Here is an 18,974-nt window from a genome sequence, read left to right on the forward strand (position 1 = left end):
TCTAAAAGGGAGTTTGCAAGCCAGAGCATGTTCAGAGGACTTGGCTGCAAACTGGGCCTTAGGAGGCATAGGTGAAGGGATCAGGGACATTTGGCTTTGACAGAAGAAATCTTGGCAGAATATGTGGGCTGTATTCAGAGATCAGAAATGGTGTTGTGGAAAAAGATAAGCTTTGTGGCCCTAGATGGCATAATCAAGAGAGTAGACTCAATGGGGTAGAATTTGGCTGATTCAAGTGGTCCTACTTTGGTCACTGCTAAAAATCCAAAGACACGTATATTCCACTGTAAAAATCTTTATTAGTCTGAAAAGCTCAACACAGGCATCTCAGTTTCTCCTGTGATCAGTTGCCATTGCCACTGGTTAGCATTAGAGATTCTCCATGCTCTGTCATGAAAGGAAGGAGGACCTGATTTTGTCAAGAGTTAGAGAAGCCCAAGCCTCTTAGAACACAGTGTCCTTGTCAGGACATTAGTTTTCAGCTTTCTCTGCTGGGAGGGTGATGAGAGAATTTCTCTTCTACCTCTAGCCTCGTATTTTTAGATGGAGCTGGTGAATGAATGTTAGACAGCCCATCTGGCCTGGATATATGTGTTCCTTTCTCAGTTGCCCATGAGTATGTGCCCTGAAACAAATAGGTTCTCACAGCCTTCTCTGGTTGTCTGAAAGAGAAGCACATCTGCTGAGACACTTATTAAAATTCCATATGCTCTGGTCCTTTCTCTGCAGATCTAGTTTAGTAGATGGGGGTGGGGCTGAGTCTTTATGTAAATTGTGCCTCGGGGGCTCTGACCAGGCAGGCTTGGGAAGCGCTTGTGTAGGGAGAAAGAAACAATTACAAGCTCTTGCAGATTCCTTCACATCAAGGTATTTGTTAGACCAGGCACAGTATATTCTAAGGCTGGCAATGTGCTCACACCTGGAATTGACTTGGAAGGACAGTAGAGGTATGAGTCCCAGGCTGTTCCTTCTTTCTGGATCAGAGAAACTGGGTGGAAAGTGCTAGAAGCTGGGAGATAGAAGACTGAAAGGTGTGCTGTGGCTTCCCCCACCCACACCCCCCTCCATGGCCAAGGCTGAGCAAGCAGGACCCAGTGACTCCGCCTTCTTAGCCTTTGCTCTTGTCCTTCTGAAGCTTCAGAGGTCGCTGCCCACCAGGTTGAGCAGGGCATTCTTGTAGTCACCGCTTGTGTCTTCCTGAGGACAGGAGGGACATGAGATTTAGAAGGGAGTTTGGTTAGAAGGACATTGACCTGGCTTGGAGTCGCCTCCATCAGGAGCTCTTATCACTGGGAGCTGTGCTTCTTGGGGGGAGTCCTGGCCCATGCTTGTACTGGTTCCTATGCCACCGCCCCCCACACTGTCACCTATCTTTCCTTGTTTTCCACTTCAGGCTGTTCCTACTGCCACCACGCACCCCCACCCCTCACCCTGACCACCTATTGCTGCATTCTGAAACTTCTGAAAGGGAGAATGTCTTTTTAACATCTCATAAGCCATGTGTTTCTTGAAAAGTATAGTGAACAATAGGCATTTGTAGAATAACTAGAGACTTGACTTAGTAGCCAGTGAAGACTTAGGGATATATTTCTCATGACTTGACTTTTGTTAATGAAACTGTCAAGGCCTCAATTGACATTAACAGCTAGAAGAGCTATTTCTCTTAAAGTTATAGCAGTGTGATAATTGCTCTGCATTTTCTCAACTCTAGAACATTCACTGATGGGAATCATGTTAGGCAACCCACTGAAGCTCATATGATTTATCTCCGTTAAATGTTGCTGCCAGGATTACTTAAATCTGTATTTAAATGCTGCTCCTCAATTCCTACTAAACTACTCTCATTGACTCATCAGATATGGTTCATTCTGCAAGGATTTGGTGTGTCATTTTCAAAGGGATAACTGTAACACAAAGGCAAAGCTAACTTTCTGGGTGAACAGGGACCTCCACTAGTCACACTGGCCTCCTTGTGGTCCCTGTACGCACCACACAGCAATGAATACAAGTGTGATACTCCCTGGGAAGGGATGGACACATGTGACTGATGGCATTGGTCACAGCATTCAGGTTTCCCAGAAAGATCTCTGTTTCAAACTGGTGTTAGAATTGGGAGCTTATGACTCACCATGATCATGCTGCTGAGGGTCTTGCCGTACATCTTCTTGAACTGATTCTTGATAAGATTTAAGTCAATCTCACTCCTGGAAACGATGTTTCTTATCAGGGTCCCATCCATAGTCCCTGCTCCCTGGATAAAACACAGCAACCAACCATCACTTCCTGCCTTCCTGGTCCACCTTTGTGGCAATGACAAGTCTATGTTGGGTCCCGGGGGCTTTTGTAGGGGATGGGGAAACAGGAAGGACAGTGAAGCATTAGAAGGATGCACGAGGGGATCCCTCCTTGCTCACGGCTCATGTTGTTTCTCATTAGTAGCCAAATGCCCCAGGCTGCAGTGTGTGTTTAATTTGATTCTGGACACAAAATTCTCTTTGCTCCAGGAACAAGACCTCTTCCTAGGGCAGCAACATCGTGAACTCTGCTTAACTGGACAATGCACAGGCACGACCCTCCCTCTTACTTTCACCCTTGAATACTCTTATGTCAGAAGGAGCCACAGGGCCACAGGGATCCCACAGACTTTTTCATATCCCTGGCCAGATGTAGCCAGAGAGTCTGGGGTTCTTGCTTCAGATAATGTTAACATCCATCAATCAAAAGAGGTGGGCAGTCACCTTAACCTTCAGGAATTATTTTGACTATCTATCTTCCAATGTGGGTCCAGATACCACAACCTGCACCTAATACGAGCATTTGAACAGCTGTCTGAGTGACCAGTGCAGCCTTTTGGACAATAGGCGAACCCAGATCGGCACTCTGGCACACACAGAAAAGTTGAATGTGTCCATTCAAAGGGTGCCTTGACCTCCTGGCAATCCTGTGCTTTCTCAAGGAAGCCACTTGGACAATAATAAATAAATTAAAAGGACAATGGCACTGACTTGGGTTCAAATCAAGGCTTTGCCAAGTATCAGCTACGCGACCTTGAGCACGGTTTCGTCATCTCTGGGAGGGTGGATGGGAGGGCGGATTGCACCATGAAGAGTCAGAGGGCTGGGGTGAAAGCTCAGGGCCATGAACACCTGGGAGCGCACCTGCCCAGATCCAGCCTTCAGGAGATGCGGCTTCCCTTCCCTAGCCTCGATTTGCCCACTGAGAACTAAAACCAGCCTGATCCACAAGAGGCTGGGATAAGAGGAGACCCAAGTGTGGAAGAACTGGGTGGTGGCTCTGAGCTCCTTGGCTTTGGTGCCATGTAGGTCTGAGGTTCAGGCGCACAGAAAACAAAACAGTTACCTTCATGGCGAAGTAAAGGCGCTCCGCAAAGTAGCTGTGGAGGTTCCGGGTGCACTTCACTGCAAACAGGAAAGCGCTGTTAGCAACCAGGGGCTGTGGGCAGCATCGTATACATGTTTCTTTATTTACATCTTGCTTTGGGTCCTAAGGGTTGTGCAAATCTCGGCCTATTTATTGGTGCTCTGCCTAGTCCTGAAAGGCTTTGCGTCAGGAGGGGTGGGGCAGGGAGGGAAGCCCAGGGCACTGGGCACAGGTGCCAAGGCCAAGAGCGGGCAGACAGAAGGGCAGGATGTGACATGCACTGGGGCCCAGGGTTGGTCTGGCCCATCGGACCACAGCTCCATCAAGGGAGTCCCTGGGCTCTGACATTCCAGAGACAGCTTCACTGAGTCCATCCACACAGCTCCAAGGAGGAGCCACCATTGTGGGGACCACTGGCCTCCAAGTGTCACTTGTCAGAGGACACCTGCAGAATGAATTCCTCTGTGACAGATGGGGCTTGGCTCCAGAGCAGATGGCCCCACACTCTCTTCCATGGATGCTGCTTTAGAGACTGAGTGTCTGGGTAGGGAGATTGGTGTTTTGACCCAAGGCAGCAGAAAGAGGAGGGCTCTGAGGGAGACAGGCAGGAGTTTGAACCCTGCCTGACGGCGCTGTGTTAGTGACTTGATCTCCCTGCCTTGCCCTGCCCTCACATGTGAAGACAGTGATGTGAGTCTTCAAGGAGTAATCAGCAGGAAGGGCCCAGAAGGGCACCGTATGGTCTTGCTTTTCCTTGCCTGTAGATTTTATTTAGGAGTTGTTTAAAGGCAGGGGCTGCCCATGGGAGCTGAGACTGGAGTAGGGGTCATGTTTAGATGGTCTGGCATAGATTAGATTTATCACAGCACTCAAAGGTGCCTGGGGAGTGTCAGATATCCCAATCAACTTTTAGGGACCAGGACATACTGTGAAGCTCCCAGGCTACTTGGCAACCAATGGGGACAACCTGATGTGGAGGTGACCTTGGCTCTATTATGGGAGGGAGGAGGAAAGTCCCTCTGCTCCGGGCCTCAGTTCTTCATTCTGCAATGACTCTTCTGCCTGTCACTCTGGCTCTGGACCCCAGGATGCGCTCTGGAGTGGGTCCTCCTACATGAACCTGACCTCACGCCTGGGGGAAGGTTCTCAGTGTTCCCCAGCGTCAGACGACCCATCACTCAGTTTGGACTCCAACTACACTTCATCATTTCTTCAGTCAGCAACTGAGGCAGGGGACAGACCCCTGACTGAGGTCCTGCTAGTTGGCTTTTTCGGACCTTCACAATCAAAGCCAGAATGTTCTCTGTGTGGCTGCTGCAGGTGAGCATAGCCCCTGGGTCTTGCGCAATCCTGCAAATGTGTGCATACACATACATTCATGTACTCAGACACCTTCACACACATACTCATACACAACGATGTACACAGTGCTGGGAACTACATGGGCAGCATAGGGAGCCATCTCGGGCAGGACAGAGCACTTTGAGGACTCTGGGTCTTCCCTAGTAGCTCCAGTGTCCTGGGTGGATGGTACATGCTGAGTGAGGTCTGATATGGAGGTTTACCTTGATTGATGGTGAGCACAGGGACCCAGCACTTGCCATTGAGCTCTGGGCCCTCCGCCCGTTGATGCTGCCCCTCCACTGAGCCCCAGGGCTGGGAGACACATGTGTATCTGGGCATGGAGCTCCGTCTCTTACCTACTGTAAGCATGGCCTCCTCCAGAGACCCATGGGTCTCACTCTTGATGCTGTCCTCAATGCTCTTGTTGGCAATTTTCTCATATTCCTCAAACACTGTGGAGAGAGCCTTCTCTTAGCCAACATGTGCACTCAGCCTGACATCCCCCAACATCTTACTTCAGAGCCTATACATCAATTCACCACCCCTGACTTCCACTTGGTTGCTGGGGAAAGGGTCCTGGGATCCTCAGCCCTTTCCCCAACTCCATGTCTTGACATGGTCACACTGAATATTCAGTATGAAGGGAGAGGCACCGGCCCCTCATGGTCCTGACGTTGCCTCCCTGCCTCCCCCGTACCTCTCATCAGGTGTGTGGCGCTGCGTGTACACAGGATAGTGATGAACTTCATCTCATCTGTCCCACAGATCTTCTCACCCGCTGCGTACAGATCCTGGCATGGGGACACCCATGACAACCAGTGAAGGTGAGCAAGGGGGTGAAGGACCACCCTCGGTCCACCCTGCCAGGTGGGCATTCTCCTCTGCTTGATCATCTTTTTGATGGGGAGCCTGCTAGTCCCGTGGTTAAATTCTCTTCTTCGGGCTGCTCTAGGAACGGCCCTGCCTCGCCCTGGGCTTCACCCTGCCTCTAGGCAGTTATAGGTGCTCTGCCAGCAGGCAGATCTATAGAGACCCAGAAGCACACATCTGGACCTCGGAGGCCCAGCATCCCCAGATTCGAGAGCTGAGTTGGGTTTCAGCCTAGCATCAGAAAACACCCTCCTCCCCCACTGCCCCACCTGGAGTCTAGATGGCAGAGGGTGGGGCCAGGTGGCCAGGAAGGCAGAAGCTGCTGAGGGGTAGCCTCACCTGTGCATCTTGCAGGGCCAATCCTGGGTCCACATAACCACTCAAGTCATCTCTGCTGCCCTAGGAACAGAAGAAGTGACTCTAAGGTAGGCTGGCTGAGCAGAGCAGCCTGGGCGGAGGGGACAGCTGGGCAGGCCTTGGCTCTCTCATCTGTAAAATGAGAGTTGTAAGAAATGCCCTGAGGGGGATGGGGAATTCATTGAGCAAAAGTAAGCGCCATGCCTGGCATGGGGCCTGGTGGTCAGGACCTGCCCAATGATGTGCCCTCTTCTTCTGCTTCCTGGAGAGGTGCAGGGGTTCTCCAATGAGGGCCTTTCAACCATGCTGGGATGAAGCCAGTGAGCCCAGGCCCTAGTGGTTGTACCACACCCTTGCCCCCACCTCAGCCAACCCCAGCAGCTCTGGCCAAGAGCGGCTCTCTGGGAGTGGGGAGTGGCTGAGATCTTCCAGACAAGGGGTTCCCAGGATCCAGGGCTGTGATACCTGCAGGAGGCACACCAGAATCCTCTCCAGGTAGCCGCTGGTGTCTGCTTTGATGTCTTCTTCCAGGTTGGACCCATAGTCTGTAGGGGATCAGGACCGTGAAACTTACACCTGTTCTTTTCCTCTCAGCCCCGTTTCCCACACTTCTCCTGACTAAAGCCTTCTAGGAAGGATGAGTCTTTGGTGCGAGTGTCTGAGTGGTAGAGGCTCCCCACTGGTTGTCGTTCAGAGCAAGGAAGTGACATGGGTTGCTGGCCAGGCTCAAAACACAGACATGGGCCAGTCTAGAGAGCCTGATCAAGCTCCATTTCATCAAGTGGCTCATCAAAGCCAGAACCTTCAGACAGACTCCTCACCAGGCAGACCTTGAGAAAGAGGGGCTTTGCCTTGCATACCATGGACTCCACGATAGCTAGCTTGGGCTCCACATCCCCCACTGCTGAAATGGGGCCCTGCATGGTCCCTGGGGGTCAGCCTATGCCCAACCAGGAAGGTACCAGCCCCACCACCCACTGCTGAAAAATTTTGTGGCCTGCAGCACTGCCATACTCGCAAGGAGCAGAGTTTAGTGTCTGCATGCCCTTCCCTCCAGCAAGCAGCCTGTGAGTTTAGGGAGCTTAGCGGCTAAGCCTGAGCCATATCTGACCTCACTATCAGGCATGGGATTTGGAACACAGTGGGTGCTCAGCACCCATGTGTGGAAAAGCCCAGAAAGAGTCCTTTCCAATGCGGCCCAGTACACTTCTTGTCTCTTATTCCTTGCTACGCTGCCAAAGCTCATGGCCATTCCCAAGCTAGCCTTTAACTCAGGGCCCACATCTTCTTGACCGGCCCCTTACCTTCCTCGTATGCCTTCATTATCTCCCGCAGCTGGTTCTTGGTCCGAGAAGCCAGAATTTCGATGATGACACCCTCTTTGGTTCCTATGCCCTGGGGATAAAAATCTCTGCTTACTGGAGAGGACCGTTTGCACGCTCCTGCTATGTCCACACCCTTTTTTGTTGAGAGGCACGAGGAAAAGCCCTAGGAAGATTTCGTCATCGCTCTGCTGGGAGGCCTCTGCTGGAGGATGTTACTAGAGGAATCCACCTGCATTTGTCTCCAGTGGTGGCTGTTATGGGCAAGTGATGTGATAGGAAAACTGGGTCTCAGCTTGCCCCTCCATAGCTGGGTGGTCCCAAACAGGTTGCTTGACCTCCCTGAGCCTAAGGATCCTCATCAGGACACAGGGATAATAAATCACCCCCACTGGGGGTGGAGGAAATAGATGTAAAATGCCCAGCAGGTCTGTATACACAGTAAGTGACCTTTCCATGGAGATGATTATTGTTCCTTGGTCCTAACTCCTGAATCATCTTCAAATGCAAAAGAATCAATGGGAAGTAAAGGGAAATTGGAGAACCAGGCACGAGACAGCAGAGGCTGGTTCCTAATTCCTGCACACCTGGTCTAGTGGTGTCCCGAGAAGGACTGATTCTGGCTTTATCAAGACCAGGTGACTCAGTCTTGATAACCAAGGTAACTTGATAACTTGATAACTTGATAACCAAACAGAACCAGTCTGTTTGGTGGCAGTCTGAGTGACAGGAATGGAGTAAAGGGACAAAGTAGGTGATTAAGCAGTTAATCCCACTAGGGGATGGTCAACAGAGAAAAAATGTGGGAGAGCCCTGTAAGTTAATGGTCACTTAGGAAAACAGGTTTGCTTAACCACAAAACCAAGCAGCCTTGCTTAGCAACAAAACCCTGCAACAGAAACATGAGACATCCCCCCAGACAATGAAACAATGGTGGGATGAGACCCACATCCTGCCCAGGGAGCTCAGTAAGCTAATGATTGCCAGGACAGGCTCTTCTGCCCGCACTAAAAACAAAAATTAAGGAAAAGGAGACCTTATATTGAAAACTGAGATGATTTACTATATTTTAGTATACATTACAGCCTTTTTGCTCATTTCCACTGTTTCATGACAGTCCTGGTTTGACTATTTAGGGAAGAGAAAATCCCCTACCCATCATGGAGGAGGAAATGATGACTGAAGTTTGATGTCAAGAATGAGGAAGAAGGTGGTCTTCTCCCCCTCCCCACTTTTCCTTTAATTATAAAACTGTAGCCCACTTAGCCTCACAAGCTTTCTATTCTAATAAATCACTTATCTGTCACTTTGCCTCTCACCAAATTCTTTCTGCTCTGAGACAGAAGAACCTATGTTCTACTAAGTCCTGAAATGCGTTCTATGGTCTCATGAGCAGCAAGCTCCCAGCTTGCTGAGCTCATTCCAAACAGTGGCTCAAGGAGAGTTTGGAGCTCCCTGTGCTAAGCTCTCTGGGGAAAGGAGTCCTGGGCATCATCCCCTCATTCAGTCCTTGTAAGTGATTCTGCCTCTTCCCCAACCAACTTGCTTGGTTACCTTCATGGCATCATATAGCTCCTTGGCTTCATATCTGTATGGAGGGTACATGAGGGCTATGATGAGCCTCTCAAACTTGCCACTCAGCTCCGACTTCAAGGTCTCGATGAGATCCTAAGGCAGGAAGAGGGAATGATGATATTCTGGGTGCTGCACCCATTGGAGTGCTGGCGAGGATGGTGGTGGGGCCCACGGGCTCTGGCAAGATTCCCAAGTAGGCTCTGCCATGTGCTGGTGCTGGCTGGGGTTTCTTGGGCCAGCAACTCAGCCTCTCTGAGTATCATTATCCTTCCCTGTGGAATAGATACCATGGCGTCCCTGCTTCATGCCATTGCTTAGGGGATTGGCAGAGAGATGCCAAGCCCTTTTTCAGTGCTGTGTTGGACACACCATCATCCCTAAATACAAGTTTGTCATTATTCACCATCGAGTCCCTGTCATTTAGCCCATAGACACTCAATAAATGAGTGAAATGAATTATGGAATCTATTTTATGCATGTCTCCTTCTAAGGCACTTGTGTTTGCAAGAAGCCACAAGGCCACACACAGCTCATCTTCTCACAGCTAAAGGACCAATGGCCTTTTCAGATCTAGATTTCAAACCCAATCTTGTTTCTTACAGGCTCTGGAGACTTGGACAACATCCCCTACCTCTCAGGACATCAGTTTCCTCTAACATCAAAGGCAGAGAATAATACACAGCTGTGAAGGTTAAGAGAGAGAAATTATTTTTTAGAAGAGCATATTGGTTTCTCATATGCAGTGCTTGGGTTTTGCCACTTGTCTTTCTGGGTTAAATGTCCACATTATTGATGTGTGCTGATGGAGGCTTCCAGCTACCACGACTCTGCATGCATTTATTACTCTCTTTAGCTGGCACACCAGTGTCTGGCTCTGTCCTGGGGGCAGCGGGAGGAGGGACAAAGCCAGACTGTGTGCTCCCTGCCCTTGGATTTCCCCCACGGCAAGAGGAAACTGTACGTGAATGGCAGCTCCAATGTGAGGAGACAACCCCGTCGCACGGCACAGGGCTGAGTCTGTCCTGCATCCCTGACATGTGGGAAAGAAAAGGGCCTTCCAGGCTCAGAAAATTGGACAAGCAAAGTGTAGAGGCAGGGAAATAGCTCAGGGATGGGACCCTGGAGCAAATGTAAGGGAGCAAGTGAGAGAGAGGTTGGGAAACGTGTGTGGGGAGCCATCTGTAAGTAAGTTTTCTAGGTAAAACACAGGATGATGAGTTAAATCTGATTTTCAGAGATAAAATGCACCATATTTTCAGCATATGTCCCAAATGCTGGTGTTGCCAGTGGGCGGGGCTCCTAATCAGCTGGATCAGCTGGAGCTCCTCCAGCATGCTGCTGCCTCCCCGGTTGTCTCTGGCAGCAGCAGTCTCCACAGCCCACCTGCGCACACCTGCCGCCCTTACCTTGCCAAACTGAGCCTTGAAGGACTTGGCGATCTGCTGCCGCTGTGCGTTGCTTCTCTTTGTGAGCACGTCGATGATGGCCTGCTCGTTGGTCCCTGCAGGGGGCATGGCATGAGCACCCCCATTTCCCCCAGGGGCTGATGGGGGCTGGGGAGGAGGGAGGGCAGCTGCATGGTGGCCAAGCAGTGGGGACGCATAACCTGGAAAGCTCCCGAACCTGGTGATTTTCATGGTGTAGACAAGACAGACAGAAAATCTACCTGTCCACCCCTGGCCCACACAATGTGGGTGCAGCCCAGGCTCAGCCTCACAGTGATGGGCTTGGAGGCCCCTCTGGTCATCTGATCTGCTCTGGACATCGCCCACGGCCTTTGGAGCTCACGTCCCGCCCTGACCTCCCTTGTGCTGGTGACTGTGGGGGATGGTGGGGCAGAGGATCCAGAAAACCAGATCTGATTACCAGCCCAGCGACTGGGTGGACAGGAAGCCAGCGGCTCTCCAAGCCACTGCATTTTTTCTTTGGGAAATGGAGACAATAATAAAGATTTCATAGGAAGCAGAGGACAGAAAATTCCTTCTCAGTTTGTCTGGGAATGGCAGTTTTTGTTAATGCCCCAGTTCACCAGTTGGAGCCAGTGAGAGGGTAAATCCCGCCTAGGGTGACAACATGAGGGCTGTCTGGGCTGGGTTATCCTAATTCCAGCGGGCCTCCGGCCAGCCATCAGGAAAGCAGACGCTGGAGACAGGATGGAGCTGGCCCTGTGGCCAGCCTAAGCTGGGTGGGGGGAGATGCTGCAGAGTCTGCATGGCTGGAGCCCCCTGGGACTAGGTCAGCCCCCGCCACCATTCCCAATATTGTCCCATCTGAAATTCACAGTGACACACAGGGCCTGGAGTTCTTGGGGCTATTTTACGAGTGCGAAAGCTCAGGCTGAGTGAGGGGAGGTCCCTGCACAAGGGCGTGCAGGAGCACATGGCAGGTGGCCTCCTGCTTCCCACCCCCGTTACTCACAACCGCCCTCCCACCTCCAGTCTTCAGGCCCCTGTAGACCTGTGCTGGGGAAGGTGGGCCCTGTGTGATTCTCTGGCTGCCAGTAGATGATGGGGAGACCCTGACTTCCAAGGGTGTGAACAGAGGGGTCTTGAGCAGAATGGCAGAGCCCCAGAGAGTCACTGAGTTCCTGTATCAAGGCCACTCACCAATCCCCTTCATGGCTTTGTAGAGGGTCTCTGCGTCAGGATCTGGGTTGAAGTGGGGGCTGCCCTTCACTGAGACTCCCTCTTGTTCAACCTGCAAGAGAATCCAGGCCTGTTCAGTGCAGGAGGGAGGAAAGCAGTGCACCTTGCAGCTGCCTCAGCGCGGTGGGCACCAGCTCGGCCCCTGCCGACCAGCGGCTGAGCCTCCATCCATCCTGGACCTGCCTGTTCTCCCAGGGTGAGTGGAGGCTGCAGCTTCTGGATATGCTAGATTCTGGCAGACTGTGCTGAGGAAGGGGCACCTTCGTCCACTCGGCATCAAGTTGCCATACAGCCCCCTCATGTCAGGGCTGCAGAGGCTCCATGTGCCTGTTAGCGCCTGGTCAAGGGGAGGCCTGGAAGGAGGGGCTTCAGGCTGGAAGGAGGGGCCTTCTGAGGAGGAGTGGGTCAGTGCCACACTAAGAGATGGAATCCCAGCTTTCAGCCCTAGTGCCAGCCCTGGGGAGTTGGGGCTTGTAGGCTCAGACAGTGTAGGGGAAGACCTCACAGGTAGCTGGCACTGTGGCCACTTCCAGAGCCACCGTGTCGATTGTGGGACAGCAAGAAGCAGGTCTAGAGACTGGACTCCAGCCTTCAGCTCTCCCATAGCCAGCTGCTCCGTGGGGACCATGCCTCCAACCCTTCTGCCCACCCCAGTCCTGTGCCATGTCTCCTTTCTAGCTCTGGGTCCTTAGATCCTCAGGTAGACATTTGTTTCCTCCTTACTTGCACTTTCTGGGTTTTTATGATGATCAATGGACTTTAAGGAAAATTAAAAAAAAAAAAACAACAACAAAAAATTTGGGAGGATAGAGTTAGAGTAGGGGACTTGGCCTGAAAAAGAATCATCAGGGGCTTGAGGGGGGTGATGCTGAAGAGGGAGCATCCTTTAGAGTCCAGTGACGGCTTCACTGGAGTGACAGGGGTCAACCATGGAATCTCTTAGGAGATCCGCGAGGCCGAATGACCCAGGGGTTGGTCACTCCAAGGCATTAGCTGTGTAGGGAAGGGTACCCCAGAGACCGTGGCCTGACTGTGAGGGACTGCTGGTTTCCCCAGGGGCTCTGTGGGACTGCCTTGTCTCCTCTGCAGAAAGGCCCCTTGTTTGCAGAAAGGCTCCTTGTTTTAACACGCTTGCGCCAGTCAGAGCCACAAAACCGCTCCCATCCCGGCCCCTGTGCTGGGGCGTGGGCTCTGAATCAGGCTGTGTCTCCTTAGACAGTGCCATCTGCGGCAGGCAGCAGGCCCAGCCTCCCCCAGGCCCCTCTAGCATGACTGGCAGGCAACAGGAAGGGACAACCCTGCTCAAAGCTGCAAGGACAATGATCAAGTAAGGAAAGTCTTCATGGAGCTGAACATGCTGCCTGGAAAGTGTGCGGATGAGGCAGGGAAGCCAGACTGAGCTCAATCTGCCCTCTTCTTGAGAAGTGGGCGCTTATAAGAAAGTAGAGGGCCAGGGCACCCAGTTGAGCGTCCTGACAGCTCAGGGTCTTTCCAAGTCCTTAGGCTCTTGAGGGGCAGAGAGTTAGCTTTAGAAAAAATAGCATAATGTTCTGAAAGTTGTGAAATAAACCAGATAACCAAAGTCCCTGGGCCCTTGATTTCCAAGTCTCTAATCCAAGTCTTGCCTGAGGGCTCCTGAGACTGGTGCTCTGCAGAATTTCTCAGGTGCAAATGAATGATCCCTCTTAAGTGTGTGTTTTGGGATATAGGCAATAAAGGAGTGGAGGGAGACTGGAGATGGGGACTGAGTTTGAAGGAGACTCAGAGACCCTTCAAATGGAAGGGAATTTAGTCCCATTGCATTTGGTCTCCCACGCGCCTGTTCAACTACTCCTCCTATCCACCCCTCATCCACTCATCTACTCTTCCACTTATCCAGCCACCAGTCCACTCATTCATTCACTACCCAGATGTCCCACTCCCACATCATTCCATTCATCCATCCACCCATCCAGTCACCACATCCATTCATCCTTCCTCCCTTCCTTTGTCCTCCCTTTTCCCCTCCTGTTTTTCCTTCCTTCCTTCCTGGCTCTAGCTAGCTCCTGAAAATGCAGAGCACTTTTGAGTAAAAGGTAAGAAGCCTTTCTGCATCCTTTGCATGAATTTCAAGTATCTAGTGACAGATTTTCCTACTTTACTTCTTTAGCACCAAGTTTCATAGAAGAAATTATTAGAAGTAATTCCTTGTGGCAATTTGATCCAGAGAGCCTGTGTGGTCCCAGACGTCGCCCAGCTGGGCTCACGCACAGATCACAAGCCTTTTTTGTGGAGTCACAAGCATCTGTTACTACTGTTAAAGATTTGAGCAGGTCCTATGTGCCAGGCTTTGTGTTTTAGAGGCTTTAGGTACTTCAGACGCAACGCTCTTCTTGACATCTTTGCCAGTTGCATTAGGTAGTTATGAATGCCCCATTTCACAGACTGGGCTTGGAGAACTTGGCAAGGCTATACAGCCAGTAAATGGTGATGCTGGACTTAACCCACAGCCTGACTCAGAAGCTCAGCTGTCTGCCGCCCCCTTCTATCAATGACTCAACCTTTTCCAGACACTGAGGTTTCCCAGAACTCTTCCCTGAAGGAAACCTTGCCCACAGGAATGCAGGTTGTTAGTGAGTGTTGGGTCATCTCAGATCTCAGTGCTAAGCTCTGGGGGCCACCCAGGAGGAGCTTTCCTCCTGCCTCTTGCCCCAGGCTGGCACTCAGGGGCTGTGCAGCAGTGACATACCAGGCTGCATGATCTAGTCACCATGGAGTGACGGATTCAGCGGGTCTGAGGTTGTGCTCCAGAGGCGGTGTTGGTAAATAAAATAGCTTTCCGAGGCTTGTGATTTCACTGCAGGGAGAAGCCTCAGCCTCACTTTCCACACTGAAGTTTTACAGGTGAAAATTTCCTAGGAATCAGACCCCTGGATGTGAGCACGGGGTGTTGGAGCTCCAGATAGTCTATTTAAGACCACCCCCCACACCCGCCGCCACCCCCCCACCATGTTGGAGGAAAGGTCTGTCTAGGTCTTTCCTGGGTCTTGTGCAAAGCGGGCCAGTCCATACAGGAACATTTTCACTGAAAAGATGACTCAGTCTGGCTTGTGACTCTCCGTCTGTTATGTATCTGTGAAGGTCTCAGGTGAATTGCCACACCCTTGCCTTCTCCTGTCACAAGGCTGCTGGGGAGAACTTGAAAGACAAAACTTCATCTCTCATGAGAGGCACAGACAGGTTCCCTCGAGCTGATCTTTCACATCCCTCGGGTCCAGTCCTGGTCTCATTAGACGCTCAGAGGTCATCTGTCCCTCACTGGAAGCTCAGCCAATCTCACCTGGGGTCCACCTGTGATCTTGATGCCCTTGGCTTGTGGGTTGCCAAGCCCCACAGAGTTTGAGCTCTGGCGTCAGACTGCTCAGAGTCTAACCCAGATTCCAGCATTTCCTAGTGTGGCGACCTTGTGTTATCCTCCCTGTGTGTCCGTTTCCTTATCTGTCAATCAGGATACGGGCATTTCTATGGCAGAGACGTCTTGAGGCCCAAGTGAGAGATTGCCACAAGAATGTCTAGGGCGCAGTACTTGCTCAGGAAGTGTCATCATCATTCCGCCAGGCTGGCCAGGTCCCTACAAGGAGGCTTTGCCTGCCTGGCTGGGTGGGCCACAGGGATGGGCCTTTACCCTGCCCCTGATTTTGGGAGCAAGGCCCAGAATCAGGCCACCCCGGGCAACAGCTGACTTTGAAAAGTGCCCAGAGCTTGGTTCTCCCTGACACATCTGCCTCCTCAAAGGCTGGTTTTCCATCAGCCGGGATGAAGCTGGAGACCAGCCTGGCCCTCAAGCTGTCCTGGCTGCCTCGCCAGGGCCAGACAGTCACCCTACCTTGCCCCAGGCCTCCTCTCTGTCCCTCCTGTCCCGGCCTAGCATGTCTGAATCTGAGAGCTCCTGGGAAGTGATATTTCTGACAAAGAGATTTCCTGAATTGGGGTAAGCCCAGGTTGCCCACTGAGACTCTCAGAGAGCCTGGGGATGGGGACAGAGAGAGACCCCAGTTCACACTAGACCCCCGTCTGCTAGCTGTGGGATTGAGCAAGTCACTAGATGTCACTGAGCCTCAGGTTCTTCCTCTGTCAAGTGGAAAGAGCAGCCTTTCTAGCCCAGGGCTGCCTGGGGATGAATTGAAGGTGTGCGGAGCACATCCCCCCACCCCCTCATTGAGTGGAGGATGTCACCCACTCCTCTTTTGTGTTCTCACCTTGGACTCAAACCCAGGTGAAACATTCCTGAGAATCTGTGCATTCATCTGGACATAGGAGACTTAGGGGCAAAATGTGTCGTCCCTCCTAACTCAGCCACCTGTCACTGTAAATTTCACTCACAGATTTCAACTGTACAAAACCTCTGTGGGCCGGGCTGCCCTCCCATCCCCTGAGGGGTGGACATTGATGAGGCCTCCGACATCAGCTTGTTCAATCAGGATGCTGTCTAGCTCGAGTTCCTTCAGTGGCTCCCCATTGCTCTTATGGTAGAGCCCAAGCTCCTTTGCCTGCCATGGGTGGCTCTGTAGGACCCAGCCCTGTCCTGCTTCTCTAGGTAGATCTCGCCTGATCCGCTACCCTCCCATCCAGGACCGTCAGGCCTATTTCTCTTTGGAACCACGCTTCCCACTCTTCTGAGCCTTTGTACATTCTGTTCCCTCTCAAAGGAAACGTTTGCCTGGTTCTCTGTAAACCTGTACACACACCACACACAGACACACAAACACACGTATCACTTAACCATGATTCCCCCTTGCTTCCAGCAGCCTGGCCCCTCCATTTGGGTTCTCTCAGCCCCGCAGCTTCCCCAGCTGCATTTTGAGGTTCCTTTATCTGTCCGTCTCCCCTGTTCCCATTGTTTCCAGCCATGAGCATCCATGGGGCCGGGGCAGTCTCCCCTTGTCTTCCTCCCCAGTGGGCAGCGCAGTCCAGTGCCTGGCCCAGCAGGCAGCAGGTGTTGCCTGAGCTGACTTCTCTCTAGACCAACAGTGTGTGGGAACCCTCCCTCTTTGCTTGCTCTGCACTTACCCAAGCTTTCCACCAGGCCATGTCGTCCACCTCGCCGGCACCTTTCCCCAGGGAGACGAAGATACACTGGTCAGCCCTCCCTCCACTCAGAGACTGCACACTCACTCGGCTGCACTCAAAAGAGCAGGCAGCTTGGGGTAGGGTGTGGTAGCACCAGCAGGCAGGCCCCAGGCCCCACCCAGTACCACCCCTACTCTGACCCCACCCCCTGGGCTAGGCCTAGCTCTGGGCTCCTCTTGTGGCTTTCAGGCCCCACCTAGCACCAGCCCAGACCTGCCCTTGGAAATCCATTACTTGCTGCCAAATGTTTGAGCTGTGGCTGTTACACAGACTGGAAATTCTGAGTTCCAACCTTTGAAAGCCACACTTAGTAAATGGGGCTGTTTATTCACTCTTTGCTAGACCTGAATTATATAAAAAAGGGGCCTATTTATTGCAAGGCATCTTCACAATAAACAATGCAATGGGGAGCTCTGCAAAAGACATAAAGTAACAGCATCCTCCACATATCGGGGTGTCTCTATGCCTAGATGCCTCTTTAATCACCCTGTGTACTGTGTCCCTTTTAAGCTTTGCCACAACCCTAAGAAGCAGGTGAGTGTTCCATGTAGTATAGTAAGAAATGGAAACTCCCAAGTTAAGATAATTTGCGTGAATCACACTGCCTGGCGGGAGAAGCCACAGGATCCACCAGGCTCCTTTGACTTGCCTGCTCTGCCCTTCTCCCTGGAGTATGAACTGGCTGCCAAGGGAGGGAGGAACCTCCTGGAAAGAGATTAATATTTTCCTTTCTGGAGTTTACTGTCCTTGGGGCCCCTGCCTAGAATGCTTCAACTTTCCACATCTTAACCCCTCCTTCAGAGTAAAGATTTTGCCTCAGTGACTACTCAGTAGCCCCTCCATCCTAGGGAGGTTCCCCAGGGCTTCCAGAACCCCCACTGCTCCTAGAGCCCCAGAGAAAAGGAATCCCACTGTGGTGTGACTCGCGTTCAGTGAAATCTTCCATAGTGTTGATGGAAAATGAATCATCCGATCTAAGAAAGAAATGGAAAATTTTATTTGAGCCAAATTTGAAGACTGTGACCAGGGAAAAGCACCTCAGAAAGCTCTGAGAGCTGTTCTGCCCATTAGAAACCGAGGACAGTTATACAAGTTTTTTGAGGCATAGGCTGTACATTAACGGAGAAGGCAATGGCACCCCACTCCAGTACTCTTGCCTGGAAAATCCCATGGATGGAGGGGCCTGGTGGGCTGCAGTCCATGGGGTTGCTAGGAGTCGGACACAACTGAGCGTCTTCACTTTCATGCATTGGAGAAGGCAATGGCAACCCACTCCAGTGTTCTTGCCTGGAGAATCCCAGGGACAGAGGAGCCTGGTGGGCTGCTGTCTATGGGGTTGCACAGAGTCAGACACGACTGAAGCGACTTTGCAGCAGCAGCAGCTGTACATTAAATGACGTGCTATGAACACTTTACACAATCCAGATCTAAGTGACTTGTGACCCCTTACAAGATCAAGAAAGAATGTTATCTGTTAAAAAGTTGTCTGGCTGGTGCTAGGAGAATGTTGCATTTCATGGTTGAGTAATTGTTTCTGTGGACCGGGAGGTTTGGCCGATGCATAATGAAGACTTATTAATACAGTGCATGGTTGGGGGAGAGAGGAGACCAAAGGGCAGAGAAAAATTTTATGTTTAAATTTTCCTTGTCTTGCCATAAAATATGAATTTTATTTCTTAAGGGTAACAGGTAAGAACTGACCCCTCTATTTGTTTTCCTGACTTTGGCTCTGGTGCTTGTTTCTCTATGCACACCAAGTCCCCAGCTGTTCCTTCCTGAAGTGTGGGTTGGAGAGGGTGGGGTGGGTGGCAGCTGGGCCAAGTTACAGAAGATTGGGTAGATAGCTGGGCTGGGGCGAGCAGCTGCTGCCCAGGACTGCTGTGAGAACTGGGGGTGGGTCATCACACAGGGCTGCAAGATGCCATCATGAGAGGAAGATTGCAGTCCACCTCAGGTCACATGGATTGAGAAAGGGCCTTCTCTGGGCCCCAAACTCTGTACCTTCCTTGGGAGCCATCAGGGCCAAAACCATGGTGTCCTCCTTGGTGAGGCTTTCTCAGGACCTCAGCTGCTCATGGAGACCGTGCCCATGTCACCTCATGAGGGTCAGGGTCTGGAGACAGGATACCCTCCAGGGGGGTCTGGCCAAAGTCAGTTTGAGGATGACGCTAGCTAGGTTATCAGTGTGGTGGCCCTGGGCCAAGCTCAGAAAGAAATGCTGGACTCTTGGACAAAGACAGGCCACAGAACTTGGTGCAGAGAGAATGTCAGACAGGGCCCAGCCCTCTGAAGACCCGTAGTTCAGTGACCCAGTGAGGTTGCAGAAGACCTGCCCTCTGAGACCCGCTCCCACCTGCGCTTGTGCCCTCTT

The 18,974-nt window shown here is 51.7% G+C and overlaps 1 protein-coding gene across 1 annotated transcript; it reads right to left on the minus strand.

Annotated features, from left to right (window-relative positions):
- Nucleotides 1-279: 279 nt before the first annotated feature.
- On the minus strand, nt 280-16,699 carry LOC102390348 (annexin A8). Its single transcript, XM_006066792.4, has 12 exons — nt 16,544-16,699; nt 11,456-11,546; nt 10,256-10,350; nt 8,829-8,942; nt 7,257-7,347; nt 6,418-6,497; nt 5,935-5,994; nt 5,423-5,516; nt 5,082-5,177; nt 3,361-3,419; nt 2,129-2,251; nt 280-1,197 (listed from the first exon to the last, which is right to left on the minus strand). Exons 1-12 carry the CDS (start codon nt 16,562-16,564, stop codon nt 1,138-1,140), a joined length of 984 nt encoding a protein of 327 aa, XP_006066854.2. The 5' UTR covers nt 16,565-16,699; the 3' UTR covers nt 280-1,137.
- Between the last annotated feature and the right edge of the window lie 2,275 nt (nt 16,700-18,974).

The sequence above is a fragment of the Bubalus bubalis genome, chromosome 4 (genome assembly GCF_019923935.1).
Source record: "Bubalus bubalis isolate 160015118507 breed Murrah chromosome 4, NDDB_SH_1, whole genome shotgun sequence".
Classification (NCBI taxonomy): domain Eukaryota; kingdom Metazoa; phylum Chordata; class Mammalia; order Artiodactyla; family Bovidae; genus Bubalus; species Bubalus bubalis.

Excerpts from the sequence above, each read along its gene's own strand:
- LOC102390348 (XM_006066792.4), bottom strand. The coding sequence starts at position 16,564 with ATGGCCTGGTGGAAAGCTTGG. Across the intron at positions 5,178-5,422 it reads CGCCACACACCTGATGAGAG|TGTTTGAGGAATATGAGAAA; the intron begins GTACGGGGGAGG and ends CTCTCTCCACAG. Across the intron at positions 2,252-3,360 it reads GCCTTTACTTCGCCATGAAG|GGAGCAGGGACTATGGATGG; the intron begins GTAACTGTTTTG and ends TGTTTTATCCAG.